At 44.2% G+C, this 12,021-nt stretch overlaps 1 protein-coding gene across 1 annotated transcript in view; it reads right to left on the bottom strand.

Moving 5' to 3' along the window:
• The window catches only part of LOC118376135 (leucine-rich repeat-containing G-protein coupled receptor 6), a gene marked incomplete at its 5' end in the record, with an annotated part of 55,838 nt that overhangs the window by 27,990 nt on the left and 15,827 nt on the right, over positions 1-12,021 (bottom strand). The window contains 3 exons of the mRNA XM_052484154.1: positions 4,435-4,560; positions 8,382-8,453; positions 11,392-11,463. Of these exons, the coding sequence (XP_052340114.1) occupies positions 4,435-4,560; positions 8,382-8,453; positions 11,392-11,463 (270 nt within the window). The remainder of the gene's footprint in view (positions 1-4,434; positions 4,561-8,381; positions 8,454-11,391; positions 11,464-12,021) is intronic.

Below are 12,021 nucleotides of genomic sequence, written 5' to 3'. Positions count from 1 at the left end.
AGTAGCCAATAGGCTGTGCCCTTACAGTTTTAGACAGTAGCCAATAGGCTGTACCCTTACAGTTTTGGACAGTAGCCAATAGGTTATTGTGGCTATTTGAGCATAATGTAGGCCTACCAACAAAACCAATGGAACATGTTCACAAAATAGCTTTTGATTGATATGATACAACCTACAGTAGTCTCTATGTGGTGTTCAGGCCTACAGTAGTCTCTATGTGGTGTTCAGGCCTACAGTAGTCTCTATGTGGTGTTCAGGCCTACAGTAGTCTCTATGTGGTGTTCAGGCCTACAGTAGTCTCTATGTGGTGTTCAGGCCTACAGTAGTCTCTATGTGGTGTTCAGGCCTACAGGCCTACAGTAGTCTCTATCAGGCCTACAGTAGTCTCTATGTGGTGTTCAATGAAGGCCTACAGTAGTCTCTATGTGGTGTTCAGGCCTACAGTAGCCTCTATGTGGTGTTCAGGCCTACAGTAGTCTCTATGTGGTGTTCAGGCCTACAGTAGTCTCTATGTGGTGTTCAGGCCTACAGTAGTCTCTATGTGGTGTTCAGGCCTACAGTAGTCTCTATGTGGTGTTCAGGCCTACAGTAGTCTCTATGTGGTGTTCAGGCCTACAGTAGTCTCTATGTGGTGTTCAGGCCTACAGTAGTCTCTATGTGGTGTTCAGGCCTACAGTAGCCTCTATGTGGTGTTCAGGCCTACAGTAGTCTCTATGTGGTGTTCAGGCCTACAGTAGTCTCTATGTGGTGTTCAGGCCTACAGTAGTCTCTATGTGGTGTTCAGGCCTACAGTAGCCTCTATGTGGTGTTCAGGCCTACAGTAGTCTCTATGTGGTGTTCAGGCCTACAGTAGTCTCTATGTGGTGTTCAGGCCTACAGTAGTCTCTATGTGGTGTTCAGGCCTACAGTAGTCTCTATGTGGTGTTCAGGCCTACAGTAGCCTCTATGTGGTGTTCAGGCCTACAGTAGTCTCTATGTGGTGTTCAGGCCTACAGTAGTCTCTATGTGGTGTTCAGGCCTACAGTAGTCTCTATGTGGTGTTCAGGCCTACAGTAGTCTCTATGTGGTGTTCAGGCCTACAGTAGTCTCTATGTGGTGTTCAGGCCTACAGTAGTCTCTATGTGGTGTTCAGGCCTACAGTAGTCTCTATGTGGTGTTCAGGCCTACAGTAGTCTCTATGTGGTGTTCAGGCCTACAGTAGTCTCTATGTGGTGTTCAGGCCTACAGTAGTCTCTATGTGGTGTACAGGCCTACAGTAGTCTCTATGTGGTGTTCAGGCCTACAGTAGTCTCTATGTGGTGTTCAGGCCTACAGTAGTCTCTATGTGGTGTTCAGGCCTACAGTAGTCTCTATGTGGTGTTCAGGCCTACAGTAGTCTCTATGTGGTGTTCAGGCCTACAGTAGTCTCTATGTGGTGTTCAGGCCTACAGTAGTCTCTATGTGGTGTTCAGGCCTACAGTAGTCTCTATGTGGTGTACAGGCCTACAGTAGTCTCTATGTGGTGTTCAGGCCTACAGTAGTCTCTATGTGGTGTTCAGGCCTACAGTAGTCTCTATGTGGTGTTCAGGCCTATGAGGTGTTCAGGCCTAGTAGTCTCTATGTGGTGTTCAGGCCTACAGTAGTCTCTATGTGGGGTTCAGGCCTACAGTAGACTCTATGTGGTGTTCAGGCCTACAGTAGTCTCTATGTGGTGTTCAGGCCTACAGTAGTCTCTATGTGGTGTTCAGGCCTACAGTAGTCTCTATGTGGTGTTCAGGCCTACAGTAGTCTCTATGTGGTGTTCAGGCCTACAGTAGTCTCTATGTGGTGTTCAGGCCTACAGTAGTCTCTATGTGGTGTTCAGGCCTACAGTAGTCTCTATGTGGTGTTCAGGCCTACAGTAGTCTATATGAGGTGTTCAGGCCTACAGTAGTCTCTATGTGGTGTTCAGGCCTACAGTAGTCTCTATGTGGTGTTCAGGCCTACAGTAGTCTCTATGAGGTGTTCAGGCCTACAGTAGTCTCTATGAGGTTAACACCATGGGCCAAATAGGTAAATTGCAGTGTATTGTGTTGTATGATGTAAGACCCCAGTTAACAAAATCAAATTCATTATTATTACCATACAGACAATTAGACAACGTAGACTACCCCTCTGACTATTGGCTTATTTGCATAGTCAAGCCTTTTCGCAAAATACAACACTGCCCCTTTAATTAAGACACACCCCTTTTTACCTGACTGGCTTTTCAAAGACAGTTTGAAATGTAGCTTACACGTTTTGTGGTCTTGTAGGAAGCAGTAATTCCCCATTACTGAACTTTACTTATCTATAACTGGGCTAATAACAGCCTGACTAGCTGTCTACCAGTCCACTGAGGTAGCTTCCTGTCCTGACTAGCTGTCTACCAGTCCACTGAGGTAGCTTCCTGTCCTGACTAGCTGTCTACCAGTCCACTGAGGTAGCTTCCTGTCCTGACTAGCTGTCTACCAGTCCACTGAGGTAGCTTCCTGTCCTGACTAGCTGTCTACCAGTCCAATGAGGTAGCTTCCTGTCCTGACTAGCTGTCTACCAGTCCACTGAGGTAGCTTCCTGTCCTGACTAGCTGTCTACCAGACCACTGACTTCCAAAGCGTCTGCCTTGTCGATTCCCAAGTGTCTGTGCCACTCCTCTGCAGACACCTGGCTCAGAGCAGGACATAGTCCTTCGTGTCCTTTCTTGGTCCTGCCACCCGGGCTGGCTCTAGTAACCATTAGTGACGTGAACATGGTGAAGGACAGGGGTGCTTCTCCAGCACAGCTTGATGGAGCATGCGGCAGCCTGGAACAACAACGCAGGAGAACCTGTCTTCCTCTGGCCGTAGAAGCTGCCCCAGCAGCTCCATTGAACGAGGGCGCCAGTCGTTAGCTCCAGCTGTTCTGCCATATACTCAAACTGCACTCGCAAGTCCTCCAGCTTGCAGGCGATGTGGTGGGCTGTTGGCACAGAGGTCTCATCCAGCCTTGTCAGGTTAGCCGCGATCTCCACACTATGCTCCAGAATGAACACAGCCTGGGCCTTCAGTAGGGTGCGTGTTCGCCCAGCAGCTCACAAAGGTCTTGGACATATTTGGCTGTTTCTGGTAAGGTCGTAGTGAATTCGGGGAGCACATCCATGTACTCGGCCAGGAACTTCACAGCACGTATTCAGGAGCCGCACCTGTTCTGCACAGCGTACACAGGCCTCGCAGGAGAATGGCCATTACCCAGCATGAATGCTCAGGTGACGCTGGGGAGCCTGACAGAACACCTTCGTCGACTTACAAAAGCCCACACATTGTTCAAGTCAACCCCATTGTTGTCGAGACAGGAAATGACAGCTTGGGCCACAGTGGTAAAGTTTCCTTAATCCAAGAAAGTCAGATCTGTTACACCGGGTCGTTCACCTACTGGCTAGAGTAGGATGGAGAGAGAGCACATCTTCCAGACAGATCTGTTACAAAGGGTCGTTCACCTACTGCCTAGAGTAGGATGGAGAGAGAGCACATCTTCCAGACAGATCTGTTACAAAGGGTCGTTCACCTACTGGCTAGAGTAGGATGGAGAGAGAGAACATCTTATAGAGCTGTCTGTACACTGGAGAGTAGGATGGAGAGAGAGCACTCACTCTGTTACTGAGCTCTGTACCCTGGCTAGCTAGGATGGAGTCACTTCCAGAGATCTGTACCCTGGCTAGAGTAGGATGGAGAGAGAGCACTCACAGATCTGTTAGCTCTGGCTACCCTGGAGCTGTCAAAGGGTCTCACCTCCCTGAGCTCTGCACCCTGGAGCTGTCAGTCACTCACTGAGCTCTGTACCCTGGAGCTGTCAGTCACTCACTGAGCTCTGTACCCTGGAGCTGTCAGTCACTCACTGAGCTCTGTACCCTGGAGCTGTCACTCACACATGGGAGGGGCTTTGGTGGGGAGAGTGGGCTACACCACTGGCTAGACTAGCTGTCACTCACACAGGGGAGGGGCTTTGGTGGGGAGAGTGGGCTACACCACTGGCTAGAGTAGCTGTCACTCACACAGGGGAGGGGCTTTGGGGAGGGGCTGGGGACTAGCTGTCACTCACACAGGGGAGGGGCTTTGGTGGGGAGAGTAGGCTACACCACTGGCTAGAGTAGCTGTCACTCACACAGGGGAGGGGCTTTGGTGGGGAGAGTGGGCTACACCACTGGCTAGAGTAGCTGTCACTCACACAGAGGAGGGGCTTTGGAGAGTGGGCTACACCACTGGCTAGAGTAGCTGTCACTCACACATTTTTAGCTTTAAAATCCAATGCGTTCCGTTTGACATGTTGCGGATTTCAGTCGGAATTATGCATGCGTGGATTCCTTGTGGGTCCGCGTGGGAAGTGTTCAGGGCTGAAGGGTTAGGGTTGAGTGTCAGAGGTCAGGGGAAGTGGGAAGAGTTAGGGGTCAGGGGGTCATACCTCATGCGGGTGAAGAGTTCAGGGCTGAAGTCCTCATAGAGCTCCATGTTTCCTTTCAGCTTCAGATGGGTCAGTCCCCCCAGACCACCCACGGGAAGTGATGTCAGACTGTTCTCACTCAGGTCCCTGTAAAAGGAGGGGCAATTCAGTCATGTTTAAAATGATTACGAAAACACTTACTGTGGAACCCACAAACATGTTCTGTGCTCCTTGCGTGTTTGTAAGTGTCATGTGTCATGACGTTGGCCTGAGAGGGGGGAGGTTTATGAACCCCCATAAATACTTTTCCCCCTTTTCCTCTCTCTACCGATGTGACTATTGAAAATCCATTTGTTAACATAGAGAGTCTGGTGACATCAGAAGATGGGAAACGTAACCATATTTTGGTAATCCAACCAGTTGAAAATATGCGTTGGGACTTAATGAATATGATGTCAGTTCAGTTGGTGTCTGAGACATGATTACTGATGATAGGACGACATAAACTGTATCTTGGAAAATCAGATTCACATGGAATTGTTGTGCAATTTAAATGTTTAAATATGAAACTATTTGTGAAAAGATGAAATGTAATTTTTAGCTCCTAAATGAGAGAATAGGGTTTTCATGAGTGAACGAAGCTCAACTCAGTAGCCCCGCCCATGTGAACAGACATTGGTTATAAACTATGAAGCACGGCCCTCTCTCCCAATCCTATATAAGCCACTTGACGAAAATGTAACTTTCTGTTTATTTACCATCCCCACATTGAAAGGACAAAGACCACCTCCGCAACTAAGCCAACCTCAGCAAGAACCTGACGAAATTAGCACCAAATATCACCAAATATCACCAAACATCAATGTGAAGGTGACGACCTACATGCTGGAAGGATGAATTTCGACTATAGCAGCCAGAATAAAGTAAAGTTTGTCAACTTGACAAATAATTAAACCAAATGTTGTATTGCAGATTCAACTTGTTAGCCAGGGTTCGTGAAGATGAGACTCAACTTTCAGATGAGACTAAATAAGGTGACGATTAAATATTGACTGCTATTGATGTAAAAGATTGCTAGGTCTTTAAGAGTTTATTTGGAAGATATTTGGAAGATAACAGCTCTATAAACACTCTTTCATGATGCCCCGACGTTCTAGTTAATTATTTACCTGATTAGCTTAATCAGGTGGCAGCGTAGCCTAGTGGTTAGAGTGTAGAGGCGGCAGGGTAGCCTAGTGGTTAGAGTGTAGCGGCGGCAGCGTAGCCTAGTGGTTAGAGTGTAGCGGCGGCAGGGTAGCCTAGTGGTTAGAGTGTAGTGGCAGGGTAGCCTAGTGGTTAGAGTGTAGGGCGGCAGGGTAGCCTAGTGGTTAGAGTGTAGAGGTGGCAGCGTAGCCTAGTGGTTAGAGTGTAGAGGCGGCAGGGTAGTCTAGTGGTTAGAGTGTAGAGGTGGCAGGGTAGTCTAGTGGTTAGAGTGTAGAGGCAGGTAGACTACTGGTTAGAGTGTAGAGGTGGCAGGGTAGTCTAGTGGTTAGAGTGTAGAGGAGGCAGGTAGTCTAGTGGTTAGAGTGTAGGCGGCAGCGTAGCCTAGTGGTTAGAGTGTAGCGGCGGCAGGGTAGCCTAGTGGTTAGAGTGTAGCGGCGGCAGGGTAGCCTAGTGGTTAGAGTGTAGAGGCGGCAGGGTAGCCTAGTGGTTAGAGTGTAGAGGCGGCAGGGTAGCCTAGTGGTTAGAGCGTTGGACTAGTAACCGGAAGGTTGCGAGTTCAAACCCCTGAGCTGACAAGGTGCCCCTGAACAGGCAGTTAACCCACTGTTAACAGGCAGTTAACCCACTGTTCCTAGGCCGTCATTGACAATAAGAAAGTGTTCTTAACTGACTTGCCTGGTTAAATAAAGGTAAAATTAAAATAAAAAAATGTAATTACAGAGAAATGATAGAATAGCATGTCATATCACTTAATCCGGCATAGCCAAAGACACGGCACATTTGTTCCCTGTTAATACAGTGGCTTTGGATCTAAAGAAAGGGCTTTCCTTCTAGAGAAAGGGGTTTTCATGTGATTACATCTAGCTCTGTGTAGTCCCAGCCAACACAAATAACTAATTATCACCTTTTTCGGCAAGACAGATCTTCCAAAGGTGGTGGAGTGTCAATCTTTACCAAGGATCACCTTCAGTGCTCAGTGTTCTCCACCAAGTCTGTCCCCAAACAATCTCCTTGCCCCTTACACTAAGTCTGAATTTGTCCTGCTTAGGTGACCTAAACTGGGACATGCTTAAACCACCTGACCAAGTCCAAAAACAATGGGACTCAATGGGAATCTTTCTCAGATTGTTACCAATCCCACAAGGTATGACTCCAAAGACCCAGAAAAGGCTTATCTCATTGAGGTTATCCACACAAATAATCCTGATAAGTATCAGTCTAGTGTTTTCTGTAATGACCTTGGTCATCACTGTTTTACAGCCTGTTTTCGTAATGGCTGCTCAGTGAAACGTCCTGATTGGTCAGACGCTAAAAAACTTTAATAAGCAAGCCTTCCTTCATGACCTGGCCTGTAAAAGGGTATAGAATCAGCTTGATCCCCTCTGTCGAAGACGCCTGGACCTTCTTTTTTGATATTTTCAGTGGTATTGTTAAGAAACACGCCCCCATAAAGAAAATGAGAATTAAAAACAGGTTCAGCCTCCTGGTTCGACCGTGATCTGGCAGAGTTACTCCACCTCAAGAATTGCATTTGGCGAAAGGCTCGGCACATGTATACTCTCTCGTTCAGGCCAATGAGAAACGTGCACTCAGGCTACGCAGAAGACCAAAGGTAGTTACTTTATGGAGCAGTTCTCTCTCTGTGGGTCGAACCCAAAGAAGTTCTATAAAACGGTTAAAGACTTGGAGAATAAACCCTCCTCCTCACAGCTGCCCATGTCCCTTAAATGTTGATGATGTGGTTGTTACTGACAAGGACATGGCTGAGCTCTTTAATCTGGATTCCTATTTGACTCAGCCATGCCTCCTTGCCCGTCCAAAATGTCCCAATCTCCCACCCCTTATAATGTGACTATCCCAGATGCTTCTCCCTCTTTTCCCCTGCTCCGCTACAAAATTTCTCCCTACAGGCGGTCACTGAGTCGGAGGTGCTAAAGGAGCACCTTAAACTTGACCCCCCAAAAAACATCTGGGTCAGATGGTTTAGACCCTTTCTTCTTTAAGGTTGCTGCCCCTATCATCGCCAAGCCTATATCTGACCTTTTTAACCTGTCTCTCCTCTCTGGGGAGGTTCCCATTGCTTGGAAGGCAGCCACAGTTCATCCTTTATTTAAAGGGGGAGATCAAGCTGATGCTAACTGTTAAAGGCCCATTTCTATTTTGCCCTGTTTATCAAATAGTTTTGGAAAAATTAAGTAATTAACATACTGGTTTTCTTGATGTTTACAGTCTGTCTGTCTGTCTGTCTGTCTGTCTGTCTGTCTGTCTGTCTGTCTGTCTGTCTGTCTGTCTGTCTGTCTGTCTGTCTGTCTGTCTGGTCTGTCTGTCTGTCTGTCTGTCTGTCTGTCTGTCTGTCTTTTGTCTGTCTGTCTGTCTGTCTGTCTGTCTGTCTGTCTGTCTGTCTGTCTGTCAGGTCTGTCTGTCTGTCTGTCTGTCTGTCTGTCTGTCTGTCTGTCTGTCTGTCTGTCTGTCTGTCTCTCTGTCTGTCTGTGTCTTTTTGTCTGCTAGTATCAGTGTCTCTCTGTCTGTCTGCCTGCCTGCCTGCCTGCCTGCCTGCCTGCCTGCCTGCTAGTCTCTCAGTTTCTAGAGTCTGTGTCAGTGTTGGCCTAAGTCGCTCTGGATAAGAGCGTCTGCTAAATGACTTAAATGTAAATGTTAAATGCCTAAAGACTTGCTTTAATTAAGGTGAACCCAAGTTTCCAAAGTTTCCAAAGTTTCCCTGACCTGCTTGGTGATGTGTAATATATGTGTGTATGTATACTCACAGCTTTGTCAGAGAATGGAAAGAAATGAAGGCATCCGGGTGAATCCACTCAATACTGTTGAAACTGAGATCTCTGGGGGAGAGAAGTACAGAATTACATTACTCACAGTGTGGTCCTTCTGTAGCTCAGTTGGTAGAGCATGGCGCTTGTAACGCCAGGGTAGTGGGTTCGATCCCCGGGACCACCCATACGTAGAATGTATGCACACATGACTGTAAGTCGCTTTGGATAAAAGCGTCTGCTAAATGGCATATATTATTATTATTATTATTATTATAGTAAACAGTATACACACAGAGAGTAAAGAGTATTCACAGAGAGTAAACAGTATACACACAGAGAGTAAAGAGTATTCACAGAGAGTAAACAGTATACACACAGAGAGTAAAGAGTATTCACAGAGAGTAAACAGTATACACACAGAGAGTAAAGAGTATTCACAGAGAGTAAACAGTATTCACAGAGAGTAAACAGTATACACACAGAGAGTAAAGAGTATTCACAGAGAGTAAACAGTATACACACAGAGAGTAAAGAGTATTCACAGAGAGTAAACAGTATACACACAGAGAGTAAAGAGTATTCACAGAGAGTAAACAGTATACACACAGAGAGTAAACAGTATACACACAGAGAGTAAACAGTATACACACAGAGAGTAAAGAGTATTCACAGAGAGTAAACAGTATACACACAGAGAGTAAAGAGTATTCACAGAGAGTAAACAGTATGCACACAGAGAGTAAACAGTATACACACAGAGAGTAAACAGTATACACACAGAGAGTAAACAGTATACTCACAGAGAGTAAACAGTATACACACAGAGAGTAAACAGTATACACACAGAGAGTAAACAGTATACACACAGAGAGTAAACAGTATACACACAGAGAGTAAAGAGTATTCACAGAGAGTAAACAGTATACACACAGAGAGTAAACAGTATTCACAGAGAGTAAACAGTATACACACAGAGAGTAAACAGTATACTCACAGAGAGTAAACAGTATACACACAGAGAGTAAACAGTATACACACAGAGAGTAAACAGTATACACACAGAGAGTAAACAGTATTCACAGAGAGTAAACAGTATACACACAGAGAGTAAACAGTATACACACAGAGAGTAAACAGTATACACACAGAGAGTAAACAGTATACACACAGAGAGTAAACAGTATACACAGAGAGTAAACAGTATTCAGAGAGTAAACAGTATACACACAGAGAGTAAACAGTATACACACAGAGAGTAAACAGTATACACACAGAGAGTAAACAGTATACTCACAGAGAGTAAAGAGTATTCACAGAGAGTAAACAGTATACACACAGAGAGTAAACAGTATGCACACAGAGAGTAAACAGTATACACACAGAGAGTATTCACAGAGAGTAAACAGTATACACACAGAGAGTAAACACACAGTAAACAGTATACACACAGAGAGTAAAGAGTATTCACAGAGAGTAAACAGTATACACACAGAGAGTAAACAGTATACTCACAGAGAGTAAAGAGTATTCACAGAGAGTAAACAGTATACACAGAGAGTAAAGAGTATTCAGAGAGTAAACAGTATACACACAGAGAGTAAACAGTATACACACAGAGAGTAAAGAGTTCACAGAGAGTAAACAGTATACACACAGAGAGTAAACAGTATACACACAGAGAGTAAAGAGTATTCACAGAGAGTAAACAGTATACACACAGAGAGTAAACAGTATACTCACAGAGAGTAAAGTGTATTCACAGAGAGTAAACAGTATACACACAGAGAGTAAACAGTATGCACACAGAGAGTAAACAGTATACACACAGTATTCACAGAGAGTAAACAGTATACTCACAGAGAGTAAAGAGTATTCACAGAGAGTAAACAGTATACACACAGAGAGTAAACAGTATACACACAGAGAGTAAAGAGTATTCACAGAGAGTAAACAGTATACACACAGAGAGTAAACAGTAAACAGTATACCAGAGAGTAAACACAGAGAGTAAAGAGTATTCACAGAGAGTAAACAGTATACACACAGAGAGTAAACAGTATACTCACAGAGAGTAAAGAGTAGAGAGTATATCACAGAGAGTAAACAGTATACACACAGAGAGTAAACAGTATACACACAGAGAGTAAACAGTGTACTCACAGAGTAAACAGTAACTCACAGAGAGTAAACAGTATACACAGAGAGTAAACAGTATATTCACAGAGAGTAGAGAGTATTCACAGAGAGTAAAGAGTATTCACAGAGAGTAAACAGTATACTCACAGAGAGTAAACAGTATACACACAGAGAGTAAACAGTATACACACAGAGAGTAAAGAGTATTCACAGAGAGTAAAGAGTATTCACAGAGAGTAAACAGTATACACACAGAGAGTAAACAGTATACTCACAGAGAGTAAACAGTATATATACTCCACAGAGAGTAAAGAGTATTCACAGAGAGTAAAGAGTATTCACAGAGAGTAAACAGTATACACAGAGAGTAAAGAGTATTCAGAGAGTAAACAGTAAACAGAGAGTAAACAGTATACTCACAGAGAGTAAACAGTATAACAGTGTACTCACAGAGAGTAAAGAGTATTCACAGAGAGTAAAGAGTACTCACAGAGAGTAAAGTGTACTCACAGAGAGTAAAGAGTATTCACAGAGAGTAAAGAGTATTCACAGAGAGTAAACAGTACTCACAGAGAGTAAACAGTATATTCACAGAGAGTAAACAGTATATTCACAGAGAGGAAACAGTATATTCACAGAGAGTAAACAGTATATTCACACAGAGAAACAGTTAACAGTATAAACAGTATACACACAGAAAGTAAACAGTATATACACAGAGAGTAAACAGTATACTCACAGAGAGTAAACAGTATACACACAGAGAGTAAACAGTATATTCACAGAGAGTAAACAGTATACACACAGAGAGTAAACAGTATATTCACAGAGAGTAAACAGTATATTCACAGAGAGTAAACCGTGTACTCACAGAGACTGTAGAGAGCTGAGCTGCTGGAAGGTATTCCTCTCAATCCTCCTAATGTGGTTATACTGCAGGCCTCTACACACACACACACACACACACCCTGTTACTACAAAACAAGCAGTGAAACTGCAATACTAAAGCATAGACTCCTACTATTTCAGTCATTCCGTTATTGGAACGTTGTTCTAACATTCTGTTATTGGAACGTTGTTCTAACATTCTGTTATTGGAACGTTGTTCTAACATTCTGTTATTGGAAGGTGGTTCTAACATTCTGTTATTGGAACGTTGTTCTAACATTCTGTTATTGGAAGGTGGTTCTAACATTCTGTTATTGGAACGTTGTTCTAACATTCTGTTATTGGAACGTTGTTCTAACATTCTGTTATTGGAACGTTGTTCTAACATTCTGTTATTGGAACGTTGTTCTAACATTCTGTTATTGGAACGTTGTTCTAACATTCTGTTATTGGAACGTTGTTCTAACATTCTGTTATTGGAACGTTGTTCTAACATTCTGTTATTGGAACGTTGTTCTAACATTCTGTTATTGGAACGTTGTTCTAACATTCTGTTATTGGAACGTTGTTCTAACATTCTGTTATTGGAACGTTGTTCTAAGCTTCAACCATT

Source organism: Oncorhynchus keta, chromosome 28 (genome assembly GCF_023373465.1).
Source record: "Oncorhynchus keta strain PuntledgeMale-10-30-2019 chromosome 28, Oket_V2, whole genome shotgun sequence".
Lineage (NCBI taxonomy): Eukaryota > Metazoa > Chordata > Actinopteri > Salmoniformes > Salmonidae > Oncorhynchus > Oncorhynchus keta.
The sequence above is the reverse complement of the archived record's forward strand: the minus strand, read 5'-3'. Positions and strand labels throughout refer to the sequence as shown.